The sequence below is a fragment of the Lindgomyces ingoldianus genome (genome assembly GCF_010093535.1).
Source record: "Lindgomyces ingoldianus strain ATCC 200398 unplaced genomic scaffold BDR25scaffold_33, whole genome shotgun sequence".
NCBI lineage: Eukaryota > Fungi > Ascomycota > Dothideomycetes > Pleosporales > Lindgomycetaceae > Lindgomyces > Lindgomyces ingoldianus.
This window is the reverse complement of record NW_022985194.1, coordinates 531,388-546,248: the sequence shown is the minus strand read 5'-3', so window position 1 is coordinate 546,248 and position 14,861 is coordinate 531,388. Positions and strand designations below refer to the sequence as shown.

Below are 14,861 nucleotides of genomic sequence, written 5' to 3'. Positions count from 1 at the left end.
ACACTAAAGCTACTAAAGCTGCACAACCTAGCAGCTAGACAATAGCACATTAATTCTTTACATTATACAGCAAGCTCTGCTACTGTACAAAGTAAAGAGGAGATAGTGTAAGGCGCACACTAAAGCTATTAAAGCTGCACAACCTAGCAGCTAGACAACAGCAGTACCTGTGTAATCTACTGCACAAGTAATTAACTCTATGTGTTATAAGGCACTTTGTTTTGTTACCTATCTTTTAAGAAAAGTAACAATAAAGCACCTACATTTTATAAAGTACTTTATTTAGTTACTTATCTTTTAAAATAGTAAATTAATCTTTTACATTATATAGTAAGCTCTGCTACTGTATAAAGTAAAAAGAAGATAGTGTAAGGCGCACACTAAAGCTATTAAAGCTGCATAACCTAGTAGCTAGACAACAGCAGTACCTGTGTAATCTACTAGAAAAGTAATTAACTATACTATTATAATAAAATTTTATTAGCAACTAACAACTTTATATAATAATAAAAAGAATAAAGAATAATTTCTATTATATAAATAACTTATAAAGAACATAAAGATATTAAAAGCAACACTATAGAATAAGACTAGCCTAGAGTACTAAAATAACAAAATTAACATGTTAAAAGCTCTAATAAGCTTATAAACTTAATTATACATAAGTTACATAATTACTAATCTACACATAATAACTTAGAAAAGCGCTACTTTTTTAAGTGTATATATAAAGAATTTTAAAGAATAGACACTATAAGACTTCTTAGCACTTAGCTGCATATTTAAAAAAAGCTTATACAAGTGCTAAAGAATAAAGAAATTACACTATAGCTAAGCACTAAAAGTACCTAAGCCTAGAAGCTGTATAATATAGCATAAAAAAAAGTAATTACACTAAAAAGGCTTTATATGCAACCTCTATTACTATATAAGGCTCTGCATAGAAGTAGACTAAACATAATACTGCTATTAACACTAAATATACTAGCATTACCTACTTCTATACCTTAGCTAGCACTACACTAATCACTGTACAAACAATACATGCCACTCTACCTAACGCCTGCTCTACACCCTTAATTGTACACACTACTGCCTGCAGTAGTGTATGCACTACTAATACTACCTGCATAATCTATACTACATTACAACCTGTATAAACTTCTACTTTAAAGAGAAACTGCTAAAGAAAAACTCTTAGTAAATAAAATTATATAATTTTAAAAAGTATAAAAAAAAGATAATAACTATATAAGTTAACTATATAATATTTTTATAAATAAAATAAGAATCTTTATTAATTTATGTTAATAGCTAGATATTTAAAAAACTTAGTACACAGACATCTTTCTAAATATTCTAAAAGGCTAGGTAAATATGCACTATATGTATAACATAGGCTCTAGAAATAACTAGAAGCATTTATATATTACTTTAAGCATTATAATAAAAGATTTTGTGTAAAGAGAAAAGAAGAAACTATAGAAAGCAAAGTTTTATATAAAGAGTAAGACTATTTTAGTAAAAAAGTAGCCTATTAAGTTTAATAGTAAAAGAATTAAACTTACACATAATATAGTAGTCTTTACTTAGAAGAGATAAGTAAGCTACTTTTATATAATTAACTTAGAGAATAAAGATGCTGTATAATAATATGTTAAGTAATATGTAAGAGGGGCATACATTACATCTATGTGTTAACTAAAGGCAGCATTTAACTTATTTATTACTACACAAACTATAAACCCTTTACATAATAATATTAACACACTTAACATATAAATCTAATAGTAAATAGATAATAGTAAGCGCAGTCTTACTTTCTTACTATTATAGCTTAATTATGTAAAGCTGTTTATCTTTATAGATAGATTATTTACTAATAATAAAAACTTTAGCTTATAGCTAGAATTCTTAATTATATTAAGTAATAAAGACTATATAAAGCAAAGCAACTACTTTAAAATACTAAGTAACATTATACACTAGAATTCTACTAAGTGTAAAAGAGTAACTAAGAGTGTCTTTACTAGTAAACTATATAAAATAGTTAGAGGGTTTAATAATATAATTACCTTTAGTATAACTTTATAGTAAATTATATAAACACTTAAACTACTACTAATTTTAGTAGTAATCTGCATAAATTTAAGGTTTCTGTATAATTACCTTATTAAGCTAAGCACTACTAGTAAAAAGTAACTTATAATTAATATTATGTTACTTTATAAATTATATAAGAAAAAAGAAATTACTAAAATTAAGTAAATTAATAGTAAAAACAACTTAGTAGATGTATGTATAAAGAAAACACTAAACTAGGCTTTTTAATTACTAGTTCTAACTAACTACCTCTCTGTCTAGATAGAAGCATCTATAGACTAGCTAGATCTTATGCGCAAAGATGCCTTAGACTAACTAGACTAACAACACTTTTATATAAGGCCTATTTTTTTATATTTTTTTTTATTTTTTTTTATATTATATATAATTATCTTTCTTATTATAAGAATCTATTACTGCTAGCACTATATAAAAAAAGAAAAGAGCTAAGAGATTATATAGTAAAGCTTAGAAAGTAAAAAATAAAGAAAAGAAAAGCTATTTATATAGTATAACTAGCTTATCCTAATATATAGCATTACTAAGGCAAGTCCTAATAAATAAGGTAAAGTAAAAGTAGAACATAATTAGATAGACCTACACAGACAGAAGAGAGGTAACGTGTACAGAAGGTAACTTTTTAGATAAAAAGAAAAGTTGCTAGTGTTTATACACAGCAGTAGTGTTGCAGCCTAGATATAAGTAATTGCGCACAAGCAGGATTACATATCTATGTTACATAATACTTGTGCGCAAACCTTTGTGCATAAACATTTAGATATCCCCCTTTTTCTCTATATAGAGGAAAGACAAGAGTAATAGAACTAGAAACATGTTGCCCTTACTTTACCTACCTTATACGCTGTGCACACTGTACACTACTCTTACTCTTGCTACTTAAGTGCTTATACTATAAGCAGCTAGCTGTTAAAGCCTATTTAACATTTACTAAGTTATTTTTACTATTAATTTACTTTATTTTAGTAATTTTTTTTTATATAATTTATAAAGTAATATAATGTTAATTATAAGTTACTTTTTACTAGTAGTGCTTAGCTTAATAAGGTAATTATATAAAAACCTTAAATCTATATAAATTACTACTAGAATTAGTAGTAGTTTAAGTGTTTATATAATTTACTATAAAGTTATACTAAAAGTAATTATATTATTAAACTTTTTAACTATTTTATATAGTTTACTAGTAAGAACACTCTTAGTTACTCTTTTACACTTAGTAGAATTTTAGTGTATAATATTACCTAGTATTTTAAAGTAGTTGCTTTACTTTATATAGTTTTTAATACTTAATATAATTAAAAATCTTAGCTAACTATAAGCTAAAGTTTTTATTATTAGTAAATAATTTATTTATAAAGATAAACAGCTTTACATAATTAAGCTATAATAGTAAAAAAGTAAGACTATGCTTACTATTATCTATCTACTATTAGATTTATATATTAAGTGTGTTAATATTATTATGTAAAGGGTTTATAGTTTATATAGTAATAAATAAGTTAAATGCTGCCTTTAGTTAACATATAAATATAATATATACTTTTTTTATATATTACTTAATATATTATTATGTAGTATTCTTATTTTTTAGGTTAATTATATAAAGGTAGCTTACTTATTTTTTTAAGTAAAAACTACTATGTTTTGTGTAAGTTTAATTCTTTTACTATTAAACTTAATAAGCTGCTTTTTTACTAAAATAGTTTTACTTTTTATATAAAACTTTACTTTTTATAGTTTTTTTTTTTAGTGTAAAATTTTTTATTATAATGCTTAAAGTGTTATATAAATGCTTCTAGTTATGTCTAAGGCCTATATTATACATATAGTGCATATTTGCCTAACTTTCTAGAATATTTAGAAAGATGTTTATATACTAAGTTTTCTAAATATCTAGCTATTAACATAAATTAATAAAAAATTTTATTTTATTTATAAAAATGTTATATAGTTAACTTATATAGTTATTATTTTTTTTATGCTTTTTAAAATTATATAATTTTATTTACTAAAAGTTTTTCTTTAGTAGTTTCTTTTTAAAGTAGAAGTTTATACAAGTTATAATATAGTATAAATTATACAGGTAGTATTAGTAGTGCATACACTACTGCAGGCAGTAGTGTGTATAATTAAGAGTGTGGAGCAGGCGTTAGGTAGAGTGGCATGTATTGTTTGTATAGTAATTAGTGTAGTGCTAGCTAAAGTATAAGAGTAGGTAATACTAGTACATTTAGTGTTAATAGCAGCATTATGTTTAGTCTGCTTCTATGCAAAGCCTTATATAGTAATAAAGGTTATGTATAAAGCTTTTTTAGTGTAATTACTTTCTTTTATACTATATTATATAGCTTCTAGGCTTAAGTACCTTTAGTGCTTAGCTATAGTGTAATTTTTTTATCTTTTAGCACTTATATAAGCTTTTTTTTAAATATATAGCTAAGTGCTAAAAAGTTTTATAGTATTTATCTTTTAAAATTTTTTATATATAAACTTAAAAAAGTAGCACTTTTTTAAGTTATTATATATAAATTAGTAATTATATAACTTATATATAATTAAGTTTATAAGCTTATTAAAGCTTCTAACATGTTAATTTTATTATTTTAGTACTCTAAGCTAGTCTTATTTTATAGTGTTGCCTCTAATATCTCTATGTCTTTTATAAGTTATTTATATAATAAGAATTATTTCTTATTCTTTTTATTATTACATAAAGTTATTAGTTGCTAGTAGGATTTTATTATAATAGTATAGTTAATTGCTTTTTTAGTAGATTACACAGGTACTACTGTTATCTAGCTACTAAGTTGTGCAGCTTTAATAGCTTTAGTGTGCGCCTTACACTATCTTCTTCTTACTTTGTACAGTAGCAGAGCTTGCTGTACAATGCAAAAAATTAATCTACTATTCTAAGAAATAAGTAACTAAATAAAGTACTTTATAAAGTATAAGTGCTTTGTTATTACTTTTTTTAAAAAATAAGTAACAAAACAGAGTGCTTTATAAGGCGTAAAGTTAATTGCTTATGCAGTAGATTACACAGGTACTGCTGTTATTATCTAGCTACTAGGTTGTGCAGCTTTAATAGTTTTAGTGTGCGTCTTACACTATCTTCTCTTTGCTTTATACAGTAGCAGGGCTTGCTATATAATGTAAAGGATTAATCTGCTATCCTAAGAGATAGGTAACTAAACAAAGTACCTTGCAGAGCGTAGGTGCTCTGTTGTCACTCTTCCTAGAGGATAGGTAACAAAACAAAGTACCTTACAGAGCGTAGGTACTCTGTTATCACTCTTGCTAATTTACAGTTAATTAAATTAACTACTAATTAGTGTTAAATAGGCTCTAATAGCTAGCTGCTTATAGTATAAGCACTTAAGTAGCAAGAGTAAGAGTGGTGTACAGTTGCCTACAAAAAGTTATTAGCCACCTAGCAATCTAAGCTTTGCAGGGGTATAGTCAACCTATTAGGAAAGGAGGTTACTTAGTTAATTATTAACTAAATTTAAAGATTTTTATTTTTATATAAAGCTTATATACAGGCCTGTCTTTTAGTGCTATGCTTAGTTAATAGTAAGTTAATCTGCCTTTGTTTTAGACAACTTCCTTTATGCGCTTTAACTAACTAAGGATACACTTCCTATAATTAGCTAGTATAATTTTTGCCTACTCTTTTTTAAAGATATTTACTATCTGCTTGTAAGTAGTAATATATTCTTATTGCTTTAAAATACAGAGCTTTATAATCTACTAGAGGTTCTTAATTAGGTTTAAATTAAAACTTTATAGAAGCTAATTTATCTATATTATGCTATAGTTATCTATATACTTTTAAGTAGCCTTTGCAGTGTAAATAGGTGCTCTATCCTGCATCTATATGCTAATACCGCGTTTCTCTATAAGCTGCTAATAAAATAGGATACTAACATTATGTAGAATCTAGCAGTATTTGCTAGCATTATTGCGCTTGCCTTTTTTGTTAATAAACAGCTCTAATTTAAAATTAAGAGAGATTACACTAAATATAAAACTGTAGTCCTTCTAGACTTAAAAGTAGGCTTTAGGTACTAACTCTTATATGCTTTTCTATGCTGCTAACATACATATAGAGGTGTAGTGTCTAATCTAACTTTAAATGTTGCTTTATTATAAAAGGCTACGCAAGCTATGTCTTTTACCTTATTATATTAATAAGTTTAAGCAAATTAGAGTTACTTTTCTTTATATACAGCTAATAACTAAGGCTTGCAATGTAGGTAGAAGGCGTAGTACTTATATTTTATAAGGTATTTTCTTATAGTACTAGTAACGTACTTCATGGGCGAGTTGCTCACACACCCGAGTCGCTTACTTTTGCCAAGACCCCACCCTAACAAACTCTATTATAGCCTATAACAACCCGCTCTAGCACTATATAGTACAGTACAGCCTAGAATATTATTTAGATACTACTTCTGCTTCTTGCTTACATGTTTGCGTGTTATGCTTAGTCTAATTGCACTGTCTACAGCGCCTTTAGGATAGCTTACCTACTTTAGCTTACACCTGCTTCTTTACCTTCTTTCTATTACTGCGCGCCTTAAACTTCTTTAGAGCTATTAAGTGTAAGCTTTTTTAAATTATTAAGGTTTTTTCTACCTTAATCTGCTTTTTTTTATGTAATTTATGTTATATAGCAGCTTTATTAGCTGCTTAAAGCTTAGTAATTTCTTATTACGCTAATACTAGCTTATGTGTAATTATTACTGCCCTTTTTAAGACCTTTTTAAACACCTTAACTATAGAAGTTAGTAAACTATTTATATACTTTTAAATTTTTATTTTTATAAGCATTAATTATAACCTAAGTTTTAAGGTATTACTTAGAGTTTATAACTACTAGGGCTTGTTATATATAAGTAGTAGTAGTAATAGAGTGCGTAACTTTACATTAAGGCCTATTATAACTTATTATAGGTTAAAAGGAACTAATCTAGCGCCTTAGAACCCTTTTTAGATATTACTAAAAGTAATTATAGCATAATAGGCTGCTTTAAAGCATAGTAGAAACTTTATCTTTATAATATAAGTAATTTAGTTATGCATAAGGTTTTTAGCTTAGCGCCTATACTCCTTTTTTAAAAAAGTAAAACAACCTATATTAAGTAGCTATAAAAGGTGTAATAAGTAAAAAAGTATATAGATAGTAATAATTTTATTATTTTTATAGTATTACTAGAAATAAAGTAAGTTATAGCTTTTATAGCTATTAATAACTAGCAGATAGTAGCTGCTAATAGTACACTTTTTTATATATATGTTAAAGTGCTTTAACTAGTCTAGACTAAGCTAATTAGTAGTCTAGCTGCGCTTAGAAATTATAATAACCTAATTTTAAAGTAGATTTTCTTTTTTATACTAGTTTAAAAAGTAGTTGCTACCCTAAAAGATAATAAAAAGCAGAATAGCCTACTTTTTAGTATTAATGCCCTAGATAGCTGTTATCTACTTCTAGTTACCTAGCTAGACTGCTTTTAGCTGTCCTTATTTCTCTAAACTTATAATAACTGCTCTAGTAGATATCTAGCCTATTATAAACTTTATTTTATTAAAGTTGTATGTGTTATTATTTTAGATACTATACTTAGCTTTAATATTCTTTATAAGGTTAAACTAGCTTTAAATTACTATAAGATTTTTATAAAAAGCTTTTTTATAGTTATACTTACACTTAAACTTTACTTTAAGCTTTAAGTAACACTTAATAAATATATTAAGCTAGTTTATGCTAACATAGCCTATATTATGCTTAGCGTGTAAAGAATTAGCTATATTAGCTACAGCTACTAGCTAGGGGGGAAATCCTTACACATTTAGCTTAAGTATGTGCTAAATAATTACTTACTTTTTATTATTATCTAGCTTTTATAAGTTAGCTGTATAATTAGCTTAAAAAAGTTGTCTAGTGTGTTAGTTACTTATTATTTTTTAAAAGACCTTATAGATAGCTGTAGTGTGTTACTTAAAAAGTGTTACATTTTATTTAAAAGCCTAGAGCGTAAGCTGCATCTAACATTCTTTTAACATGTTTAAGTAGTGTTATTAGAAATGCATTAGTGTAAGAAGGGTAGTGTAGTAGGGTCTTAGCAAAAGTAAGCAACTTAGGTGTGTGAGCAACTCGCCTATGAAGTACGTTATAAATGCAGCAGTAAGTCTTTAATAGTGTTATAATAGTTTAGAGTGTAGTAAAAGAATTATTTACTACCTAGTAAATTAAATGCCTCTTAGCGCGTTTGTTAAGCTTTAGAGGTTAGCCTGTACACAGAGCTTTTATATAGGTAGGCAGGGGCTGCTTGCGCAGCTAGCGGATGTTGTATGTAACTGTTAACTTAGGAATGCTAAGATAACATAAGATTTTGCTAGCGCTCACGCTGTAAAGGTAGAATTACTATATTATATTAACAAATAATTTAAATAGCTCTTTATAAGAGGTTTTATTTGCTTTTGTAACTATTAAAAAAGGTAGTAATTTAATTAAGTTACATTTAATTAAAATCTAACCATTGTGGGGTGGCCCGGACCTCTCGCTAAAGTGGCTAATGACTTTTGGTAGGCGACTGTACAGTGTGCACAGCGTACAAGGTAGGTAAGGTAAGGGCAACATGTTTCTAGTTCTATTGCTCTTGTCTTTCCTCTGTACAGAGGAAAAGGGGGATATCTAGATGTTCGCGCACAGAGGTTCGCGCACGAGCATCATGTGACATAGATACGTGATCCTGCTCGTGCGCGATCGCTCGTATCCAGACCGTGACGCTGCTGCTGCGTACGGACAGGTGCCCTTATTGCGGTATTTGAGACAACGGATGGAGGACGTTTTGTTGTCGATTCAGTGACTTCTCCTGATGATGGAGCGACCTGGGGGAATCGGCAACGAGTGTTTACGCCAGATGGCGGGGCAAATAAGGGGGCGGGTGCGCCTCAGGTTTGGAATGTTTGGGGGACGCTTGTTGTTTCTTTCATGACGGATGAGGATCGTAACTCGGATACTGGATATGCGAACTGTGCGACCAAGATCATGACGTCTACCGATGGAGGGAAAACATGGGGCAATAAGTTCACTGTGTTTAGTGATCAAGCGAGTAGGTTGCTCTTACGGGCATTGAAATACAGAATACTGACCGTTTTATAGACTGGCCGGGTATGGCGCTGCTTGACCCCTCACATTTACTGGTGATGGCCGGGGTTAACGGGAAAGGAGCTCTGAGCCAGAGAGTGCAATTGAATTAATCCGCTTCGGGAGGATCGTGATGGAGGGAGATGCATTGAAGCTGGCTACTTTTGTTAGTATTTAATCCTGCCAAATAAGTGTAAGGATTCAGATGGTAGCTTGAGCCGGAGATTCCTACGATGTTGAAAAAGTAGGGTTATTGAAACGACTTCCTTGTAGAGGTGGGGCAGGTGGGTTTGATGAACTGGGTCTACTTTCTAAGTGGACCCGGATTAGAATGAAGGATGGGTTTATAAGTCCACCTCTAAGTTCTATGGGTATTATTCAATTTAATCAACCCAAATTAATGTCCCTTGCCTCTCTTCTCTATCCCCAATCTCAGCGAAGCCACCCCCAGTCTGCTCTTCCAGCATCCGGTAAAAGATCAAAGCACTAGGCCAAAGTGTGGACAAGCTCTAGTCACCCCTCGTCCGAGGCCCTTGCCCAGGTAATGTTCTTTTGATACTTTACTAGTTTTTCCTTCAGGCGACTATCCGCCTCGGCTCTCCGCAGTACCAGGCCTCAATGTTCTCTTTCGCCATTCGCTGAAGATTGGCGGAAGTCTGGTCTCCGGCCCAAGCTGTATGTGGGGTAGTGATCAAGTTCAAATCCTTTGCATGATCGCCGATCAAAGGACATGTCTCAGAGGTAGCCGGCTCGTGAGCGAATACATCCACGGCTGCACCGCCGATCCAACCATGCTTCAATGCTTGTACCAGTGCCACTTCATCCACAATCTCTCCTCGTGATACATTCACCAGAACCGCTTCTTTTCGCATCATCTTGAGCTCTCCGGTTGAGATCATGTTAGTTGATTCTGGGGTCCTTGGTATAACGAGAATAAGCACAGTACTATTCTTCAGCACATCCTCGAATAGTGTCCGTCCAGGTCGACACGTTCCCTCGCCCTTTCGATCCGAGATCAACACCTTCATGCCAAGCATTCGAGCAAGCTTCGCAATCCGTTTACCTACGATGGATCAGTTATCGCTCAGCGGAACTTCGGCTTGCACATACCGATGGTCCCATTCCCGATCAACCCCATCGTCTCCTCCTCGCAGTTTAGTGGCATCTTCTCCATTGTCCCCATCATCATGTGATTTAATGTGCTTCGCCCCTTCCATCCTCCAGCTTGAACTATAGAGTGCGTCTTCACGAAGTGTCTTCGGACTGCAAAGTAAAAACCAAGGGCATGTTCGCTGACGGCAGCGGCACTTGCACCGGAGGCATTGCAGACTCGAATTCCCCTCTTCCGGCAAGCCTCTAAATCAACAGTGTCGGTACCAGACGCGACAAGAGATATCATCTCGAGGTTGGGAGAGACACGGTGGGAGAGCAGATGGAAGTCGAGCCTAGTTGCAGCAATTACCAGAATTGTGGCTGCTTTGATCCTCTCCGCGACCTGGTCGCCAGACGTGTGGGGATACTCAATGATCTTGTACTCTGATCCTGGGAGATCAAGCTCAGAAGGTAGACCAATTGTTGCACTCTCAAGCACTATGATAGTATGCTGCTTGGCAGTAGCCTTGAAGCCCGGCATCGTAATGACTTAGTGTGGCATTAGTCAGGGGTCAATTGCTGGGATTTTGTGGATCGACTTCTAGTTCTAGAAATTTGCTGTGAGAACTGCCCCTTATATGGGTAGCATATCTAGAGCTCTCTCGATACCTGTGAACGTAGCATCCCACGTGACACAAACGCTGGCAGGTTCTGATTTCACCGTCACCACTCTTATCGTTGGCATAGCGGGGTATTTTCCACTTGCACTTGAGTTTCATCCATAATGTCAATTTTAGTAAGGGTGAGGTGGATAATCATCGGTGTGTATTGCAACGGGTGTTGTCCTATTCACTATCGCGAGCCTTAACCCAGGACGCAGCCCCGCAAAACAACCACAGGCCTTGCCACAATTTAGTCTTCCTCATTTTTATTCCCCACAAAAACTACCATCTGCAACCGCAAACCTCAAACAGCTTCGATGACTCTCTTCAACCCCGCCTCACGAATTCCATTCCAACCCCCAGATTCAAACGCCTCTCTTTTTCACTGCACAGTTCGACACAGCAATCCCCAATGGCACCGTCAGCCTTCCCACCGCCCACACCACCTTCACCAAACCCCGAAATCCCCCTCACCCATCAACCACTCCTCGCCTTCACCCACGACGAAACTATAGCCACCCACTGTCACCAACAATTATGGAGAGGGTAGCCTCATACTAGCGTTCTGCATCTTATCGAAATTCGGGTTTGCAGAAGGTCTCATTGGTCATATCACAATTCAAGGTTCGGTTGAGCCAGAGAATTTTAAGTTAATCCACTAGAATGCATTTTAGGTAGATTAGGATTAAGTATTTAACAAGAGTGGAAGGGGAGGGGAGGCGGATGAGGAGCGGATGAGGAGGTCAAATTATTGCAAATGGGTGTTGCTCTTTCCGGTTACCTTGCGCCTCCCTTCAACCAAGGCCCCATCCTTTATATTTGCAAAAAAGGTGGGAGTAAGAAGGTAACGCGTGCTTGAACAGCCATATATGCTACCCGCACCACCCGCTCCGATGTCTTCTGTGCATCCGGAAAACTATTCCCACTAACCCAAGACACCTGTGTCTTTTAATCTGTACAACGGCCACATCCTCTACTCCAACTTCGCGGGCATCGTTCTCGCAGCCGAGCAAGGCAGACAGTCGCTGCATGTCTCGGCACCAAAAAGCCGCGCTGTTGGGTAAATATGGTTTATTGACAGTTGCACTCAGTAATAAGGCCCTTGTGGTTTGGTTTGGTTTGGTTTGCGGGATAGCTGTTGTCAGGCCCAGTTGCTTGTGGATGCTAGTCTGGGGGGTGGGAGGGAGGAGTTAGTTTGCATTAGGGAAGTGGAGGCGAGAAGAACGCGGGGAACGCTGGTGAGCGCGGAGAGGGGGTATTTTATGGGGTTGTCGCTTTCTTAGGGGTGGAGACAGTGTTGGAACCGCATTGAAGGAAAATGTGGAGAAAGGAATATGTTGTATGAAGGATCTTGAATATGTTATCTTCTAGTCAGAGGAACATAGCTTGTAGACATATTGCGTGCTACCTACAACTTCCCATCCTAAACACCCCTAACCTCAATTTCCACCGCCTTCCTCACCTGCTCCTCCAACGTCTCCATCTTCGGATCCCCAATCTTCCCGTTATCCCTTCCCTCATACAACGTCCCACCCTGCGTCCATATCCTCCTCAACGTATACACGGCCGCAATCGGACTCTTCTCCTCCCAGGCCTTTGCCTCCAACTCCTTTAACTTGTCCAGCGATGTGTAACTTACTTCCCACTTCCCGTTTGTCTGCTTCTCGAACTCTGTGAGAATAGAACGTGGAGTAGTTGTGAACGAGTTTACTTTTAGAATTCGGGAAGAGCTAGAAGAGGGGAAAGGGGTGTTAAGGGCAGCTACGAGCAGGTTTCCCACATCCCGCATAGTTGTAAACGACACTCTCTCTTCCCCTGTCCCCAATAACACAGCCTTCTTCTCCCGCACGTCGAAACTCCCGACCTCCTCTGCGCCTACCATTTTCCCGATGTACAAATCACTGTACGGCCCTGTCACCAAGTGCGTTATTTTCAACCTGTCGGTGTCAATGTTTTCGTGAATGTGCTTGCGAACAGCGAGTTTCATCTGATGTGGTTTTTCGGTAGCAGATGCAGGGGAGTACTCGATGTCAGTACCATATTCGGAGGGATAGAAGGTGTGGATATTGGGGGAGCGAGCGGCGAGCGTTAGGAGCGGGATTTGGGTCAGTAGAACAGAGCGGCCGAGGGCGGAGATGATGGTGTCGTAATCTGGAGGGGAGAGGAGATTAGTTGGGGAGTTATTAGAGGGTGGAGATGTGGGTGTGGAGATGCCATTGTGCTTGTTGTTCCACCATAATGGAAGGTGGGAAAAAATCTGGTGGAGATGAAAAGCTGACTAAGCGTACCTTCAAATGCCTTGGAAACATCCTCTTCCGAGTCCACATTCCCAACCACGACATCCACGCCCTTCGTCTTCAAGTTTTCAACTATATCAGCCTTACTCTTCACCGTCTCCGGCGATGTGAAAATTCCAATCTTCTCAAATGAAGACTTTGCCTCGATAAGCGCGTTCAGAATATATTTGCCGATGACGCCAGTGGCTCCGAACAAGAGGATCTTCTTGGGAATTGGAGCTTCATTCGCCATTGTTAGAATGTTCGGATTCCCGAGATTCCAGGGGTGATGTGGTCGTAAGTTATTCACTCTACGTCAGCTCGGCGATTTCTTGAGTGACTAGTGAGCAATCGGTCAACGCGTTGTTGCTGAGTTGCTGGTGTGTGGTGTCCTATGCGGGGCTCGTGTGCTGAGTGCAGATTTCCGTGAAGGAGTGGCCAGGATCCGCTGTTGTAGGCGTGCAGAAGGTGGATCTGATAAAGCGGAGGATTTGCTACGTTCGAGATGAGGCAGCCTGAAGTATTTGACTGCTTCGTTTCAAAGCTAGTAGTTTGAGTTGGAGATTTGATTTTTCATTCTACCATCGAATTGCATCACTCATCACCTGCCCCACTTCGTCATCCTCCCTCCAAGCATTCTACAAGTTAGGGCGTATACGAAAAAAAAAAAAAAAATATGGAGAAATCGTCGCGAGACCCAGGCCTCCCATGCCCTAGTTAAAATTCCTTTCCCCTACTGTGTTTTAGCGTGTAATGCACGGCCTCGCGTAATGCACGGTTCTGCGCGAAGCTGTCAAAACTTCAACCACCTCTCTCTTAACTAATATAGGCAGTATTAAGGCCGCTTTAGAGTTGCTAAAATTGCTAAAACCTAAAGAATTACTAAATTATGCTGCAGTAGCTAGGCAGTATAGCGTTAATTAATCTACGCTTTTAAGGCGTTACTAACGCGTTGTCACGATTGTGCACGAGTAAGGTTATAGAGCTTCACAGAGGTCTAGTTTAATTACTATGTAAGGTATTATAGTAGGTACAAGACGTTGTGTAAGGAACAGAAAGGTTTAAAAAGAAATTAGTAATTAAATACTTAGCTTAAAAGTCTAAGCACTTTAAGTATAAATTAAGCCTGTTTTAGGTTTAGTTAGTGTTAAAGCAGTTTATGCTTAAGTTTATGTCTATATTATATTATGTTTATGTTAGATGTGCACTAATAATACTCTAGTACACGTCTAATATAGTTATGTCTAAGATCTAGGGAGGATACTGTAACAGTACCCTCTTTTTTATTAGAAAGGGAATCCTTTACATTAGTAGTTCTAGCATTAAGTTGTTTTTATTAAAGTATAAGTTTAGTTTAGATAAGTATTAAGCGTAAAATTAAGTTACTATAGAGTTTTTTTTATAAGGCTTTTATAAGTTCCTATAACAGTTTGTTATATCTAGTCTATTTTATAAAGTATTTATAAATACATTTCTTCTTATTAAACTAGATTTATTTAATGTCTTTTATAATATATTTTAGTTTATTATTTATAATAATAGGTTTAGGTAGTA

At 34.9% G+C, this 14,861-nt stretch overlaps 4 protein-coding genes across 4 annotated transcripts; 2 read left to right on the top strand and 2 right to left on the bottom strand.

Moving 5' to 3' along the window:
* Positions 1–8,702: 8,702 nt before the first annotated feature.
* On the top strand, positions 8,703–9,390 carry BDR25DRAFT_317600 (uncharacterized protein; the record flags this gene model as incomplete). Its single annotated transcript, XM_033691684.1, has 3 exons — positions 8,703–8,745; positions 8,937–9,242; positions 9,293–9,390. The coding sequence occupies 3 exons, from the start codon at positions 8,703–8,705 to the stop codon at positions 9,388–9,390; spliced, it is 447 nt and encodes a 148-aa protein (XP_033543454.1).
* A 462-nt stretch (positions 9,391–9,852) lies between these two features.
* On the bottom strand, positions 9,853–10,910 carry BDR25DRAFT_237101 (glycerate dehydrogenase; the record flags this gene model as incomplete). The annotated part of the gene is made up of 2 exons (XM_033685573.1): positions 9,853–10,340; positions 10,388–10,910. 2 exons carry the CDS (start codon positions 10,908–10,910, stop codon positions 9,853–9,855), a joined length of 1,011 nt encoding a protein of 336 aa, XP_033543453.1.
* Positions 10,911–11,007: 97 nt separating this feature from the next.
* BDR25DRAFT_359501 (uncharacterized protein) lies at positions 11,008–12,402 on the top strand (the record flags this gene model as incomplete). The annotated part of the gene is made up of 8 exons (XM_033696096.1): positions 11,008–11,091; positions 11,117–11,555; positions 11,593–11,655; positions 11,760–11,861; positions 11,895–11,974; positions 12,037–12,171; positions 12,226–12,269; positions 12,315–12,402. The coding sequence occupies 8 exons, from the start codon at positions 11,008–11,010 to the stop codon at positions 12,400–12,402; spliced, it is 1,035 nt and encodes a 344-aa protein (XP_033543452.1).
* Positions 12,403–12,439: 37 nt separating this feature from the next.
* Positions 12,440–13,864, bottom strand: BDR25DRAFT_306089 (isoflavone reductase family protein). The gene is made up of 2 exons (XM_033690552.1): positions 13,320–13,864; positions 12,440–13,182 (listed from the first exon to the last, which is right to left on the bottom strand). Exons 1-2 carry the CDS (start codon positions 13,558–13,560, stop codon positions 12,455–12,457), a joined length of 969 nt encoding a protein of 322 aa, XP_033543451.1. The 5' UTR covers positions 13,561–13,864; the 3' UTR covers positions 12,440–12,454.
* Positions 13,865–14,861: the final 997 nt, after the last annotated feature.

Bases quoted from the DNA above. Each gene is read 5' to 3' on its own strand.
- BDR25DRAFT_306089 (XM_033690552.1), bottom strand. From the start codon at position 13,560: ATGGCGAATGAAGCTCCAATTCCCAAGAAGATCCTCTTGTTCGGAGCC. The intron at 13,183-13,319 runs GTACGCTTAGTC...TCTCCCCTCCAG, and splicing joins TGTTTCCAAGGCATTTGAAG to ATTACGACACCATCATCTCC.